Genomic DNA, 12,500 nt, shown 5'->3' with positions numbered 1-12,500 from the left:
TCAAGACAATATTTCCATGGTCGATTTAGACCTTAGAGACCTATGAAGTTACCGTTATACGTAATTGCTTCTAATCATTGACTATGTTAGTGCTTTCTGCCCCCTACTGGGAAGAGTTATACTAGACTCAGGAAAAGTCTCGAAGTTTGCATATTCCATATGACCAACTTAGCAACAAAAGAGTATACAGATTTAGCTGTATGCCTCACCAGACAAAGTTCGTATTTTCAAAACGAACAAAGGTTCACATAAGCCACCATAGCATCCAAGGTATATCAGCTCAACTGTATACCACAACAGATAAGTTTATATCCATGTCGAAACAAGGTATGCGTGGGCAGAAAAGGTTTGCATACATTTAGGAATAAAGTTACTTCACTTGTTTTATGTTATTTTGCAGAATAATAAGGAATAAAAAGTAATTGTCATACATAACTTTATTTATGTAGATTTGGGGCGAAATAAGACGCAAATAACAATAACATATTTACTGGCAATCAATAAATAGTAATTCCGCATACATTTCATAATAACATAAAAAATGTAAGAGAATAATAATAATAAACATAGAGAATACATCCCTGACCAGAAATACTTGTTTCATTTGAAAACAAAAGTTCATGCTACTTAATTGAAAATTCAATAATTTTCTAATATATTTCTGAAAAAGTCTGTGTATTTACACTTGTGTAAAAACACACGGCACTAGTGTTAAGTCTATGTTTCTTCACCTTTAGACACTGGAACAGTCCATAATGTCACCTTGATGAGATTTCACTTACCATGTTGCACTGTAAGGTGCCAACATGTACACTCTAGAGAATTATAGTCCCAAATAATTCACTGTTCCTCGCAGCACTAAGCGACAGGTTTTAGTACACTACCTGCCGCCACCACATATCTTTTATAACTCCTGCACTTGCTTTGCGTAGTGCTTGAAAAACACTCTGGATGACTTCCATCCAGTATACGAGTGAAGACCCTCGAAATCCATGAACTGGAAAAAATTTAATGACGAAGTAATTTTTTGGGGATCATGACCTGCGAGTGTACTGTCAGGATCCGCTCTGCGAATGAAGTAAGTGATCTTCACCCTTAGCTGTTTCAGGGATATATCTGAACCCGATGTTTCCCCTTTAAATAGCTCTCCTTCCCCAAAGAGGTTCTACGAAGATAGACCTTTAGACACTCCACTGGACACATCGAGACATCTTCCTTCAGAGGGCAGATTCTTCTGGGACCCATCCTCCTGGTGGGTAACTCGTTCTTGGCGAGAAACGTTGGGTCAGGAAAGAGATTCAGTTCTCCCATTTGCGTAAACTGAATATGGCCCTCTTCCTGAGAAAGGGCCACTATCTCACTATTTTAGCCCCCGAGGCTAGAGCAAACAAGAATGTAACTTTTTGAGTCAAATCTTTCAGAGAACAGTTTTCATTGTCCAACAATGAGGCCAAGTGTAATACCTTATCCAAAGACCATGAGATGGGCTTTGGAGGTGCTGCAGGCCTAAGCCTAGCATAGGCCTTAGGAATCTTGTTAAAGAGTTCATTAGAAAAGTCTACTTGGAAAGCGTAAAGCAAGGGTCTAGTCAAGGCAAATTTACACGTAGTTATCGTGTTGGCTGCTAAACCTTGTTCATGAAGATGAATAAAGAAGGAAAAACAGAAATATGTTGAGATTTCTTTTGGTTTTCTTGCCTTGAAAAAAGCAACCCACTTTTTCCAAGACGACTCATATTGCCTTCTGGTAGATTTAACCTTATATGCCATTAAGAAGTCTCCTTTCTTTCGAGATCCCAAACCTTTTCCTTACCGCTAAGGAGAGAAAATCATGAGACGGAGGTCTTGGGTTTTCCAGAATGAAGCGAAAACAGTCGACTTCTGTACTTGTTGAGACAGAATTGGGTCCGGCAGAGGAATGAGCCTCAGCTGCAATTCCAATACAAGGGGGAACCAGTTGCTCCTGGGCCACTTGGGAGCCACCAGGGCTGCTATTCCTTGAAAAGATCTCAGCTTGTTGAGGACCTTCATCAGCAGGTTGGTTGGAGGGAAGAGATAAGTCCTGGTCCACCGGTTCCAGTCGAGGGACATGGCGTTCACCGCTTCCGCTAGAGGGTCCTCGTATGGGGCCACATAATGAGGTAGTTTCTTGTCGCTCGTCGCGAAGAGGTTGATCTGCAGTTCTGGGACTTGATGTAAGATGAAGGAGAATGATCTTGTGTCTAAAGACCATTCTGACTCTATCAGCGTTAGTCTGGATAGAACATCCGCCGTCACATTGCCATAACCTTGAAGGTGAACTGCTGATAAGTGCCATCTCTTCTTTTCCGCCAAGTGGAAGATGGCTAACATCACTTGGTTGAGTTGAGGTGATCTCGAACCTTGACAATTCAAACATCTCATTATCTCTTCGCTGTCCAGGATCAGTCTTATATGGACTGAAGGGCGAGGGGACAATTTCTTCAAAGTGAGGAAGACTTACATGGCCTCCAAAATGTCAATGTGGAAGGTCTTGAATAGAGAGGACCAACTTCCCTGAACTTTCCGTTGATGAGAGTGACCTCCTCATCCTTCCTTCGATGCGTCCGTGTGGATGATGACTGAAGGAGGCAGCGGTTGCAGAGGCACCGACCTCTTCAGGTTCTTGACCTCCAACCATGGCTTGGGAAGTGATTGTAGTTGGATCGGCATTGGTCTTATTTGATCTCTTCGGGCGTTTGATGCGTATCTTCTCCAGACTCATGATGCATCCTTTAGCTGTGCTTTTAACACTGGGTTTGTCACTGATGCAAACTGAAGAGAGCCCAGCACTCTCTCCTGCTGGCGTCTTGAAAACCTGTTGGATTTTAGTAGTCTCTTGACTGATTCCGCTATCTCTCTCCTCTTCTTTAATGGAATGGAGAGGTGATGTGACTGTAAGTCCCAATGTATGCCTAACCATTGAAACTTCTGAGCTGGAGATAGTCGAGACTTTTTGATGTTGATCTTGAATCCCAGATGTTCCAGGAACTGGATCACTTTCTTGGATGCTTGGATGCTTGCCCACACCAGCAAATCGTCCAGGTAGGCCATCACCTGGACACCTGTTAGGCGTAGTTGTTGAACGACTGCATCTGCAAGCTTCGTGAATATCCTTGGGGCTATGTTTAGTCCGAAGGGCATGGCTCTGAAAGCGTACTTTCTTTTTTGTAGCCTGAATCCTAGGTTAGAGTAGAGTTGGCGATTGATCGGAATGTGCCTATAGGCATCTGCCATGTCTATGGAGACTGTGTATGCCCTTTTGGGAAATAGGGTCCTTATGTGTTGCAGGGTCAGCATCTTGAACTTCTCATTTTCTATGAATTTGTTGAGCGGCGACAAATCCAGAATGACTCTGAGATTTTCTGAGCCCTTCTTGGGAACACAAAACTGCCTTCCTTGGAACTTGATGGACTTTGTCCTCCTTATCACCCATTTGCTCAAGAGTTCTTGGATATATTCTTCCAGAACGGGGGTGGAGTGTTGGAAGAATTGAGGAAATTATGGCAGAGCTGCCTTCCAGCTCCAACCTAGTCCATTCTTGATCAGGCTTTGGGGCCCAGGGATCGAAGGTCCAGCGATCCCGGAATAGGTGGAGTCCTTCTCCTACCAGAAGCATTTCATTGCTTCTGGGTTCTGGAGGGCTTGCCTCCTTGACTGCGTCCTCCCCTACCCACTATTCCTCTTGAGGAACGTCTAGAGGAACCCCTACTTGACCCTCTACCTTTAGGGCGAAAGGTAGTGGTCTGCCTCTCATAGGCGGGAGTGAAGGCTGGTGACTGAGTCACCACCTGCTGGGGTACCATCTGGTAGGTGAGTTGTGGCTGTGCCACCATCTGGGGTACCGCGGTCATGGGAAGTTGCCGTTGTTGTCTTGCGGGGTGAGAGGGCAACCTTGGCCTCATCCGTGGAAGACTTCCTTTTAGCCGACATACCCCACTTATGGAGAAGGTTCCTGTTCTGCGTGGCGTCCTCGTCAACTATCTCCTTGACCACTCCACTTAGGAAGAGGTCCTTTCCCCAGATATTGGAGGATATCAACTTCCTGGGTTCGTGTTTTACTGCAAACTCCCTGCAAGCCCTTCTATCCCTAACAAAGCCGTAGAAGTCTTTGATCAGGGTTGCCAAATGTGTTTTGGCCACGACCATGAACATATCTAGGGATCTATGCTCACTGGCCATTGCCTCCATGGTGGTCTGAAGGGACAGAGAGGCAGCAAGCCTTTCCTTCGTCTCCTGCTCCCTGCGCAGGAGAAAATCAGACTACTTAGGGAGGTTCTCACTGAACTGAAGTCCAGCGATATCCACCTCCAACTTCCCGACTGAGAAGGTAAGCTGTATATCCATCCAGTCTTTGTAATCTGTAGATAGGGCCAGGGAAAGAGGCCTACACTCCTCCAGTGTAGGGCAAGGTTTCCCAGCTTCCAATGCCTTCATCACCGCCTTGAACCCCTTTTCCGCAAAGGGAAAGGCCATTGTCGCTGGGTCAAGAAAGGAAGGGTGTTTCTTACTCAGGGCTGGCACCTTAGAGTTAGTGAAGCCCCAGTCCTTCAGACTGCTGGCCAACAAAGCTTGAGCCTTTGCATGGTCAAGCACTATGACCTCCTTCGGCTCTGTCTCCTCTTTTGATACAGGTTCCGCCTTTAGATTGACAAAGCAGTCTGGATAGGTATCAAAGCTGGGCCAGAACTTGTTGTCCTTAATAAGGACAGCTCCCAGCTTTTCTGAGATAAAGATCTTCCCATTCGCGATTGGCATATACTCTGCATGCCTCCATGGGTTCACCTCAGAGCATGAGGGAAGATCCTTGACATTTAGTCTCTTATGAGACCCACGGGAGGCTGCAAGCTGGTGAATCTCATTCCTTAATGCAGCTTCCCTTTCTTCACTCCGCTTTTGGAACGTCTCCATCATAGCCATGATGGCAGACAGGGCCTTATCTGATGTATCAGGTGGAGGAGCGGAGGACGTAGATGGCACTGGTTCTGGGGCTGGAACCAACGAAACGGACACCGTTTCGACTTCATCCTCATCCGTTTCTGGAGCCATCGTTGACTCCTCTTCCTGACCTTCAGCAAGAGGGTCCTTTTCGGTGTCTTCTGACAGCTCTGACATCCTCTTGTTGTCTGGATGGATGTCCTTCATCGCATCCGAGACATCCGTATCTACGGAAATCTGGACAAAAGGGATCTCAGGGTGAGGCTGTGGAATAACAGCATCTGCAGATGCTTTAAGGAATAGATAGGCCCTCATACGCTCATTCGGGAGGTAAGGCCTCATGGCATTTTTCTGGTAGTCACGAACCCATCTATGCAGCTTACTCTGAGCTGCATCCTTTGACTCCGTTGTCTTGGGGTCTTCAAAGGCCTCACAAATCAAGGCTTTGCACACAGTACATACTTGGGGGTCCCAATATTTGAGAGTTCCCTTGGTGATGGAACAATGGGAGTGCGTCCTACACTCCTGGTGGCCGCAGAAGTCCTTGCTACAGACGTTGCAGAAGACTCTACGGCATTTCACATGGTCCTCCTGTAAAGAGAGGAAAATAAAATGAGTATAAGGTTGTTCACCTCACTATATAAACTAATAAATATTATTAGTAATATTTTCCATTCTATTTTATTGCATATAGCTTAGGATAGGTAAGCTAGAAATTAATTAGGATAGACACATACGTGTGTTTTCTACCCAGCCAATTGCTGTGACCTCCCTCAAGATTAAAGCCTAGGGTTATCCCCCTCAGGAGGCCCATTGGAAGAGATCTAACCTATAAGGATAGATACGTGTAACTTAACACCAACTTTCAAAAAGGATTAAAAATGAGGGTCGTTCTTAACTGATCATCTATCAGTATATGGAAAGAGAATTCCTTTCCTTATCTTATATGGTCTCAACAATAGACTGCTCCTGGACACACCGAGTATGTTGGAAATTTAACTACTGTATACTTTTATACCATAGTTTTCTGTTTGCAGTATGATCTATACTGCAAATATACTAGCTTCTGTATAGACATATACTATAGTTGTAGTCGGCATGTTGCCGGCAAGGCTAGCACTTAGGGCACAGTTCAGCTGGCCCAACATCGACTGGAATGGTGGCCATCGGCCCACCAGTTTACCGGCGGGTCACCGGCTGTCAGCGCACTAGCCCAGTGAGCATTCTATGTGACAGGGCAGTGGCTGGTAGTCCGAACTTAGCCGGCTCTTGCCAGCTAAGTCAGTTGTGTCAGCGGATCATTGGCTGTCGGCGCACAAATCTAACTAGCATCTTGCCTGCTTGGGTAGTGTCCGGCAGCCGCCAGTTAGGTTAGTACCTGGCGGGACTAGCCGATAGAGAGAGAGAAAGCAAGGAGTGAAGGATGATGTAAGAGCACTGTCTCACTTCCTTCCTCCGGAATGAGGGTTCAAATGGAAGGGGAAAATATAAGATAATCAAACTTCCACCCATCCACCTCCATTGTCGGTCACTGCCAGACACAAGTTGTGAATGGCAGTCCAAGAGAGGACTGAAGAACACTCTATAGTAAAGGGATCTTCTGCAGGCAGCTGGTCCCACCGACGCAGCTATCCCGGAGCTTTGTGTCCGAAAGGGAAAGCGGAGCGACTAGGCCATACAAGCACAAGCCTGAGCCGGCCCTAAAACCTACCGGCAAGCGGTAAGATTGCAGGACAACGGCCAAAGTGTTGTGATGGCTAGGCCATCACTAAAGGACAGAGGGGGGAAGGTAAAGGGTCCTGTATAAGGTGTGAGAGGATCCAGCAGGTTGCCGGTCCTACCACACGTTAAGGAAGCTCTGTTTCAGTATCGGTGCCATCCTAGGCGGACGGAGAATCTATTCTCCAGCCTAGGGGCTACCAATATAGTAAAGGGGGGCCGGCAGCCATCTAGCCACCACCCTTAACAAGAGAAACAGAGTTCCAGTGCCGGCGCCATCCTAGGCAGCAGAAGAACATCTATTCTTCAGCCTATGGTTTGCAAGCACAGGACTAGTCTACTAGACCACAAGGAGAAGGGGGTAAATCATATGCCCCTTCAAGTGCAGTCTAGGGAGGCTTAGCCTCCTATGCCAACAACATATACCAACAGGGGAATCTATTCACCCTGTCGATCAGCTGCCAGCACACGACTTATGTACTCTGAGGCTCTGACCTAAACCCAAAGCTTACCATCTGCAGCTAAGGGAAGGGGCAGAAAAACCCTAGCCTAGTCTTGCCTGAATGACTACTCGAGGCTCGACCAACCAGGTTTGTAGCCTAAGGCTATGCTCAGAGGGAAGGAGGGATTACCCTATACACGAGGGTAACGGGGGAGTATATATGAAAGTATACAAGTATACTAAAGCCACTAGGCTACTAGCCTAGTGACAGTGAGATCGACTACCTAAATCATTGAAGCTCTCTTGTATACTATCTTAGAAGAGGAATGTTTATATGCAATCAATTTATCATACGTGTATAAATTGCCTAATATCTTCATTTTATTTTAATAACACTAGGAACGTTTATAATATCATACATGAAAGTAAACTAGAACGCCTAGGCTAGGAAGCCTAGCGTAAACAAGATCGGCTACCTAAATCGCCGAAACTAATGTGAATACTATCGGCATAATATAATTAACTCCTAGCAATGAAGACTAAATAGCTAATTTCATTTATGCTATCATATCGGGAAAGTCGTTCTGGCTAACTAAATATCTCATGGGTTACGAGCGACAGCGCCGAAGACACCTCCGGTTCAGGCAATAGCTTTGCCAAAAATTAACTTAATTTTGATTCATTTTTTTCTTTGGGCAAGAGCTAAATTTATACAATGTAAAGATCAAATACTCAACTTTCCAGAGGCAGAAGAAGCTGGAGATTTCATGATAAATCCAAAATACTGAGAGAGCTAACGGGAAAATCACCGAGCGAGTTCGCTACAGAAAAAGGAATAAAGATGGTGGCGATGATGGCGCCATCTAGGAACTCAAACAGTAACGGAGGAAGGGAAACTTACCAACGGCTCCCCTTTTATTTTGCCACTTTTCCCCTCGAAGCATAAACGCTATGCGGGGTGAAGATTGCTATGTGGCGTGTCAAGAATACGTCCCCTGATATTATGCGATATCCTGAAAGGTAACTTTAAGGATATTCGCGCCGGGAGTTAGAATTCTGGAGACCTTAAGTTAAATTCTCTGGGAATATCACTGTAGTCAAATATACCATAGGAAGCTACCTGAAGGAACCTTCCATCAGGACGACTTGGCTTAAGCCCAAATATATATATATATATATATATATATATATATATATATATATATATATATATATATATATGTATATATGTATATATATATATATATATATATATATATATATATATATATATATATATATATATATATATATATATATATAAATATATATATTTTCATAGATATTTGTTTGTTTTTATTTTAAGACAGAGTTATTTCAGTTTATTTCGTTTTTTAAGAATCATTGAAGTTTTAAGTTACCAATAAACTATTGAGCAAATTCTTATGGACCACTTAATTTGTTTCAGTACTTCTTCACGCCGTTATTACTTATAGATTTTTTCTATTTTTGTCTGACCTTCATTTGCTTGTGCCAATATGCATGCAATGAACAATAAATTCCTTTCCAAGAGGTCTGCTGTGTGACGAAGCTGTTGGAGGAACTTTTCGATTAATCTTTTAATCTATTTTTGCTTGACTTACTGCAATGATATTCAATATTTTAATACTTTAAAACACTCCATTCATTATATAGAAAATCTATTGTTCAAATTAAGAATTTGCTATATGATCTTGATTATCCTTATTACGGGAGTGTGGAGAATATTTTCCTCATCATAATGATTTCTGCTATAAGCACAAATAGTTTTCCTTTGAAGAGCTCATCATTGAGTTTTTTTATTAGAGATACAAAATAGGTTAATCTTCTTAAGACGCACCTGAAAATGTATTAACAGGGGAAAAACTACCAGAAGAAAAGAAGCCTTCATCCTCATCTCAGTAAAACTGAAGAGATGCGTCGGGAAAGAAATTCTTTGCAAGTTAGAGTAAACAAAGAATTCTACGACGTATCTATTATGCCTCTTTCATTCCTGCTTATAAGATCTTGTGTTGTTAAGGAGAGGTGCACGGCTGCTGAAGATGAAAGAAACGAAAGGAACGCTTCACGGAGCAGGGCTGTGGAAGGTTTTTTTTTCAGAGAGGCACAATAGCCCTTTGTTGTCGTTGCCGTCAATGATTTTGCTACTCCTGTTGTTAATGAAAGGCAAAATTATGTTCCATATGAATAGTATAGCTCAATAAGTAATTATATTCTAAGATCCCACTAAGATATAAGATACCTGTTAATGTTTAATTCTCATAGAAATTATGATTTTATGTTGAAGTACATTTTTTTTTCTTTTTTTCCACAGGTCTACTGCGCTTACAGGAGTTGTATCAGTCTTTACGTCCAGAACGTGAATTTTTTGATATCCGAGTGGTGCAAAGAGTGATCACCGCGACAGAGGCATTGAATTTTCTCAGCAGTCTTGAAACTTCAAATCGGTAAGGAAACATGAAAAGAAGGAATAGATAACGTTTGAGGAATTTTAATATCTCCCCCTACTGAGATCATTGTTTATGATCAATTCTCTCACGGGAAGGGAAACGATCAGAATGGGTGATAATCTGCATATCATTCAGCACCTCGATGCGCTATATAATTTGACGGCTTGATGTAAGGGAGAAATAACGACTTCTGATAGAGTAATATGCATTATGTGGAATAAGAATTATGTTCGTTGCTAATTTTGCAAAGTTTTTTTTAATTAGATTGCAATTCTGATATCTGTTCTGTTCTGGTCTAAACTAGTTTTTACCGAATTATTCTTAACAACCATATGGTGCTTGTTGGCCTTGTTTAAATATCGTTTAAGGAGAGAGAGTAATTCACACACACACACACACACACACACACACACAAAAGGGAATCACAATTACTCATAAGACAGAAATTGACTTAATTTGCCTAGCATTTGCGAATTTTGAAATCCACGGTAAAAAAAAAAAAAACTGTTACTGCACATCCAACAAAATCCCTCAGTCGTAATGGTAGATATGCATTATAAATAATTGTTACAGGACTAAAACCCTTTATTTTGCGATTGAGTTTAGAAAAGAAAATTTGTTCTTTATAGCAAGTTAGTGGAAAAAAAATTTAGTATCATCAGTTAAGATTATCCGTTTTTTTGCACAAACTTTTTTTTTTTTAATTACAGCACACTAGATATGATATTAAAAATTCAATGAGAGCATATCTAAGAGTACTGGTTGAATATATAGAGGTACCTATAATGTCTTCTTTATATTCATATTTTTGGATTTTATCTTTGATATTAGTGTTAATTATTGGAAAAAGACTATGGACTTAATAAGGATTACTAATATGATTATTCAAAATCTTTGTAGAGTATGACATCATTTCTTCATAAAGTTGCTATTCAGGTTTATTTTCCACTGAAAAATAGCAATAACATGGAAACTAGATGTGATTTAAGTCTTATATACAACAATAAATTCAATTGTATGCAAATATTATTATTTTTTCTGCAATGCCCATTTTCCATAAAACCCTAAATAATGTATTGTTTTCTCGCTTGAGTCGTCTCCCATCACACCATCTCAATCCAGGCTTCTCTTCGATAGCTTTTTGTTATTATGCCTACAAGTGGAGTCCCTTTGGAAATCATAAACACTCTATAAATGGCAAGAAGTTTAACAACACAATCCATGACACCATTTCTACTTTTCATTACCATGAATCTTTCGGGTAATTACTCTTAGCCGGTCATCAGCTAGAAACATTAATTCTTACATTGACAAGTAATGATATTAAATGCAAATACACTCAAAGGCGAGTAGTAACTAGGCAAAATTTCACATTGTAACGTAGAATTAAAATCATGTGATCGAAAAAAGTATATCAAGTACAGGGAAAAACAATTTCTTTTACAACTTCATTGATTTTTTTGTACATTCTACCAACTTTAACTGCAAATCTGATATACCTACGAGACGCATTTCGTTCACGTAATCAGTCATTACAATCGGTTTCAAAAGAGGGTGCTCAGTTCTGAAATGTCTTATCAAGGTGTCTCTTACTTCTCCTGTGTGAATGTTTGTGAATTCATGACAGTCATTCCACTTTAGCACCAATTTATGATATTATATTTTTTTCCCAACGCGTACCCTTCACGATTGCCCGTAACTCATTCACAGTACCCACAAGTTCAGTAGAGTTTGTATATCATTATTGGTATATAGAATATGACCTTTTCTCTACTTAGATAAGGATACCTCATAGTTGACTCTAATTCACTAGTGACCGTGAATGTTTGGGAATTGTATCGCTGGTATATATATATATATATATATATATATATATATATATATATATATATATATATATATATATATATATATATATATGTATATATATATATATATATATATTAGTACAAGTATGCAAAATAATGCTTAAAGTTATTCCAGATTGACAATCATAGATAGCGTATATTATTGAACGTTCTTTAAAGAAAAATAAAGATTCATCGATAACTAGATTTTGGAGTGGTTGGTAATACTTACTGGAAAGATTTCGTATAATGGTTATAATATATTTAATTTTCCACAAATAATCCTTCTCATAAGTTTGACTGTGATCATCATAGCTAAAATGTAGAATACTCTCTCTGTCTCTCTGTCTCTCTCTCTGTCTCTCTCTCTCTCTCTCTCTGTCTCTCTCTCTCTCTCTCTCTCTCTCTCTCTCTCTCTCTCTTTATATATATATATATATATATATATATATATATATATATATATATATATATATATATATATATATATATATATATATATATATTCCAATACTAATCAAGGCTGAAACATTTTAAAAGTATGGTGGTATTTTCATGAATTTTATTTGTTGAAATATTGGAATAACAATGTTTATTTAATGTGAGACATCAGTAGAACCAAGGGACAAAAAATCCTCTACTCATCCCATTCGTTATTTTGGGTTGTGCCTAATAATTTTCTATGTTCCATAGTAATGTTAACATTATGTTTACCAAACTTTTTTTATCAATCGGCATACAAATGACACATTTGTTAGCATGGGGGCAGGAAAGGACCAAAATCGATAGTAATTCCTGCTTCAGCCTCAGATTCATGTTGTGTCAGAGTCAAGGCTGGTAGAATGATACGCTACGGTACGGAATGTTGCTGTACTTCGTACCTGGATGAAATGTCGTTGCCTTCCGTAATTTCATACACGTACCGCACAGTTCGGAAAAAGTAGTGTACTGTAATTTTGTACTTTTATCGTACTATAGATTAACTTTATTTAAATTGTTGAAATCCCCTCTTTTTGAAAATATGAAAGTTATCAGGAGTCAAATAACAAGGGAGCGCTATACGTGCATA

General features: G+C 40.5%; 1 protein-coding gene across 1 annotated transcript in view; it reads left to right on the top strand.

Annotated features, from left to right (window-relative positions):
* LOC137643977 (glutamate receptor 1-like) overlaps window positions 1-12,500 on the top strand; it is a 1,817,173-nt gene that overhangs the window by 1,365,731 nt on the left and 438,942 nt on the right. The window contains exon 5 of the mRNA XM_068376810.1: window positions 9,449-9,581. Within this exon, the coding sequence (XP_068232911.1) occupies window positions 9,449-9,581 (133 nt within the window). The remainder of the gene's footprint in view (window positions 1-9,448; window positions 9,582-12,500) is intronic.

Source organism: Palaemon carinicauda, chromosome 7 (genome assembly GCF_036898095.1).
Source record: "Palaemon carinicauda isolate YSFRI2023 chromosome 7, ASM3689809v2, whole genome shotgun sequence".
Classification (NCBI taxonomy): domain Eukaryota; kingdom Metazoa; phylum Arthropoda; class Malacostraca; order Decapoda; family Palaemonidae; genus Palaemon; species Palaemon carinicauda.
This window is presented reverse-complemented; position numbering and strand designations above follow the sequence as displayed.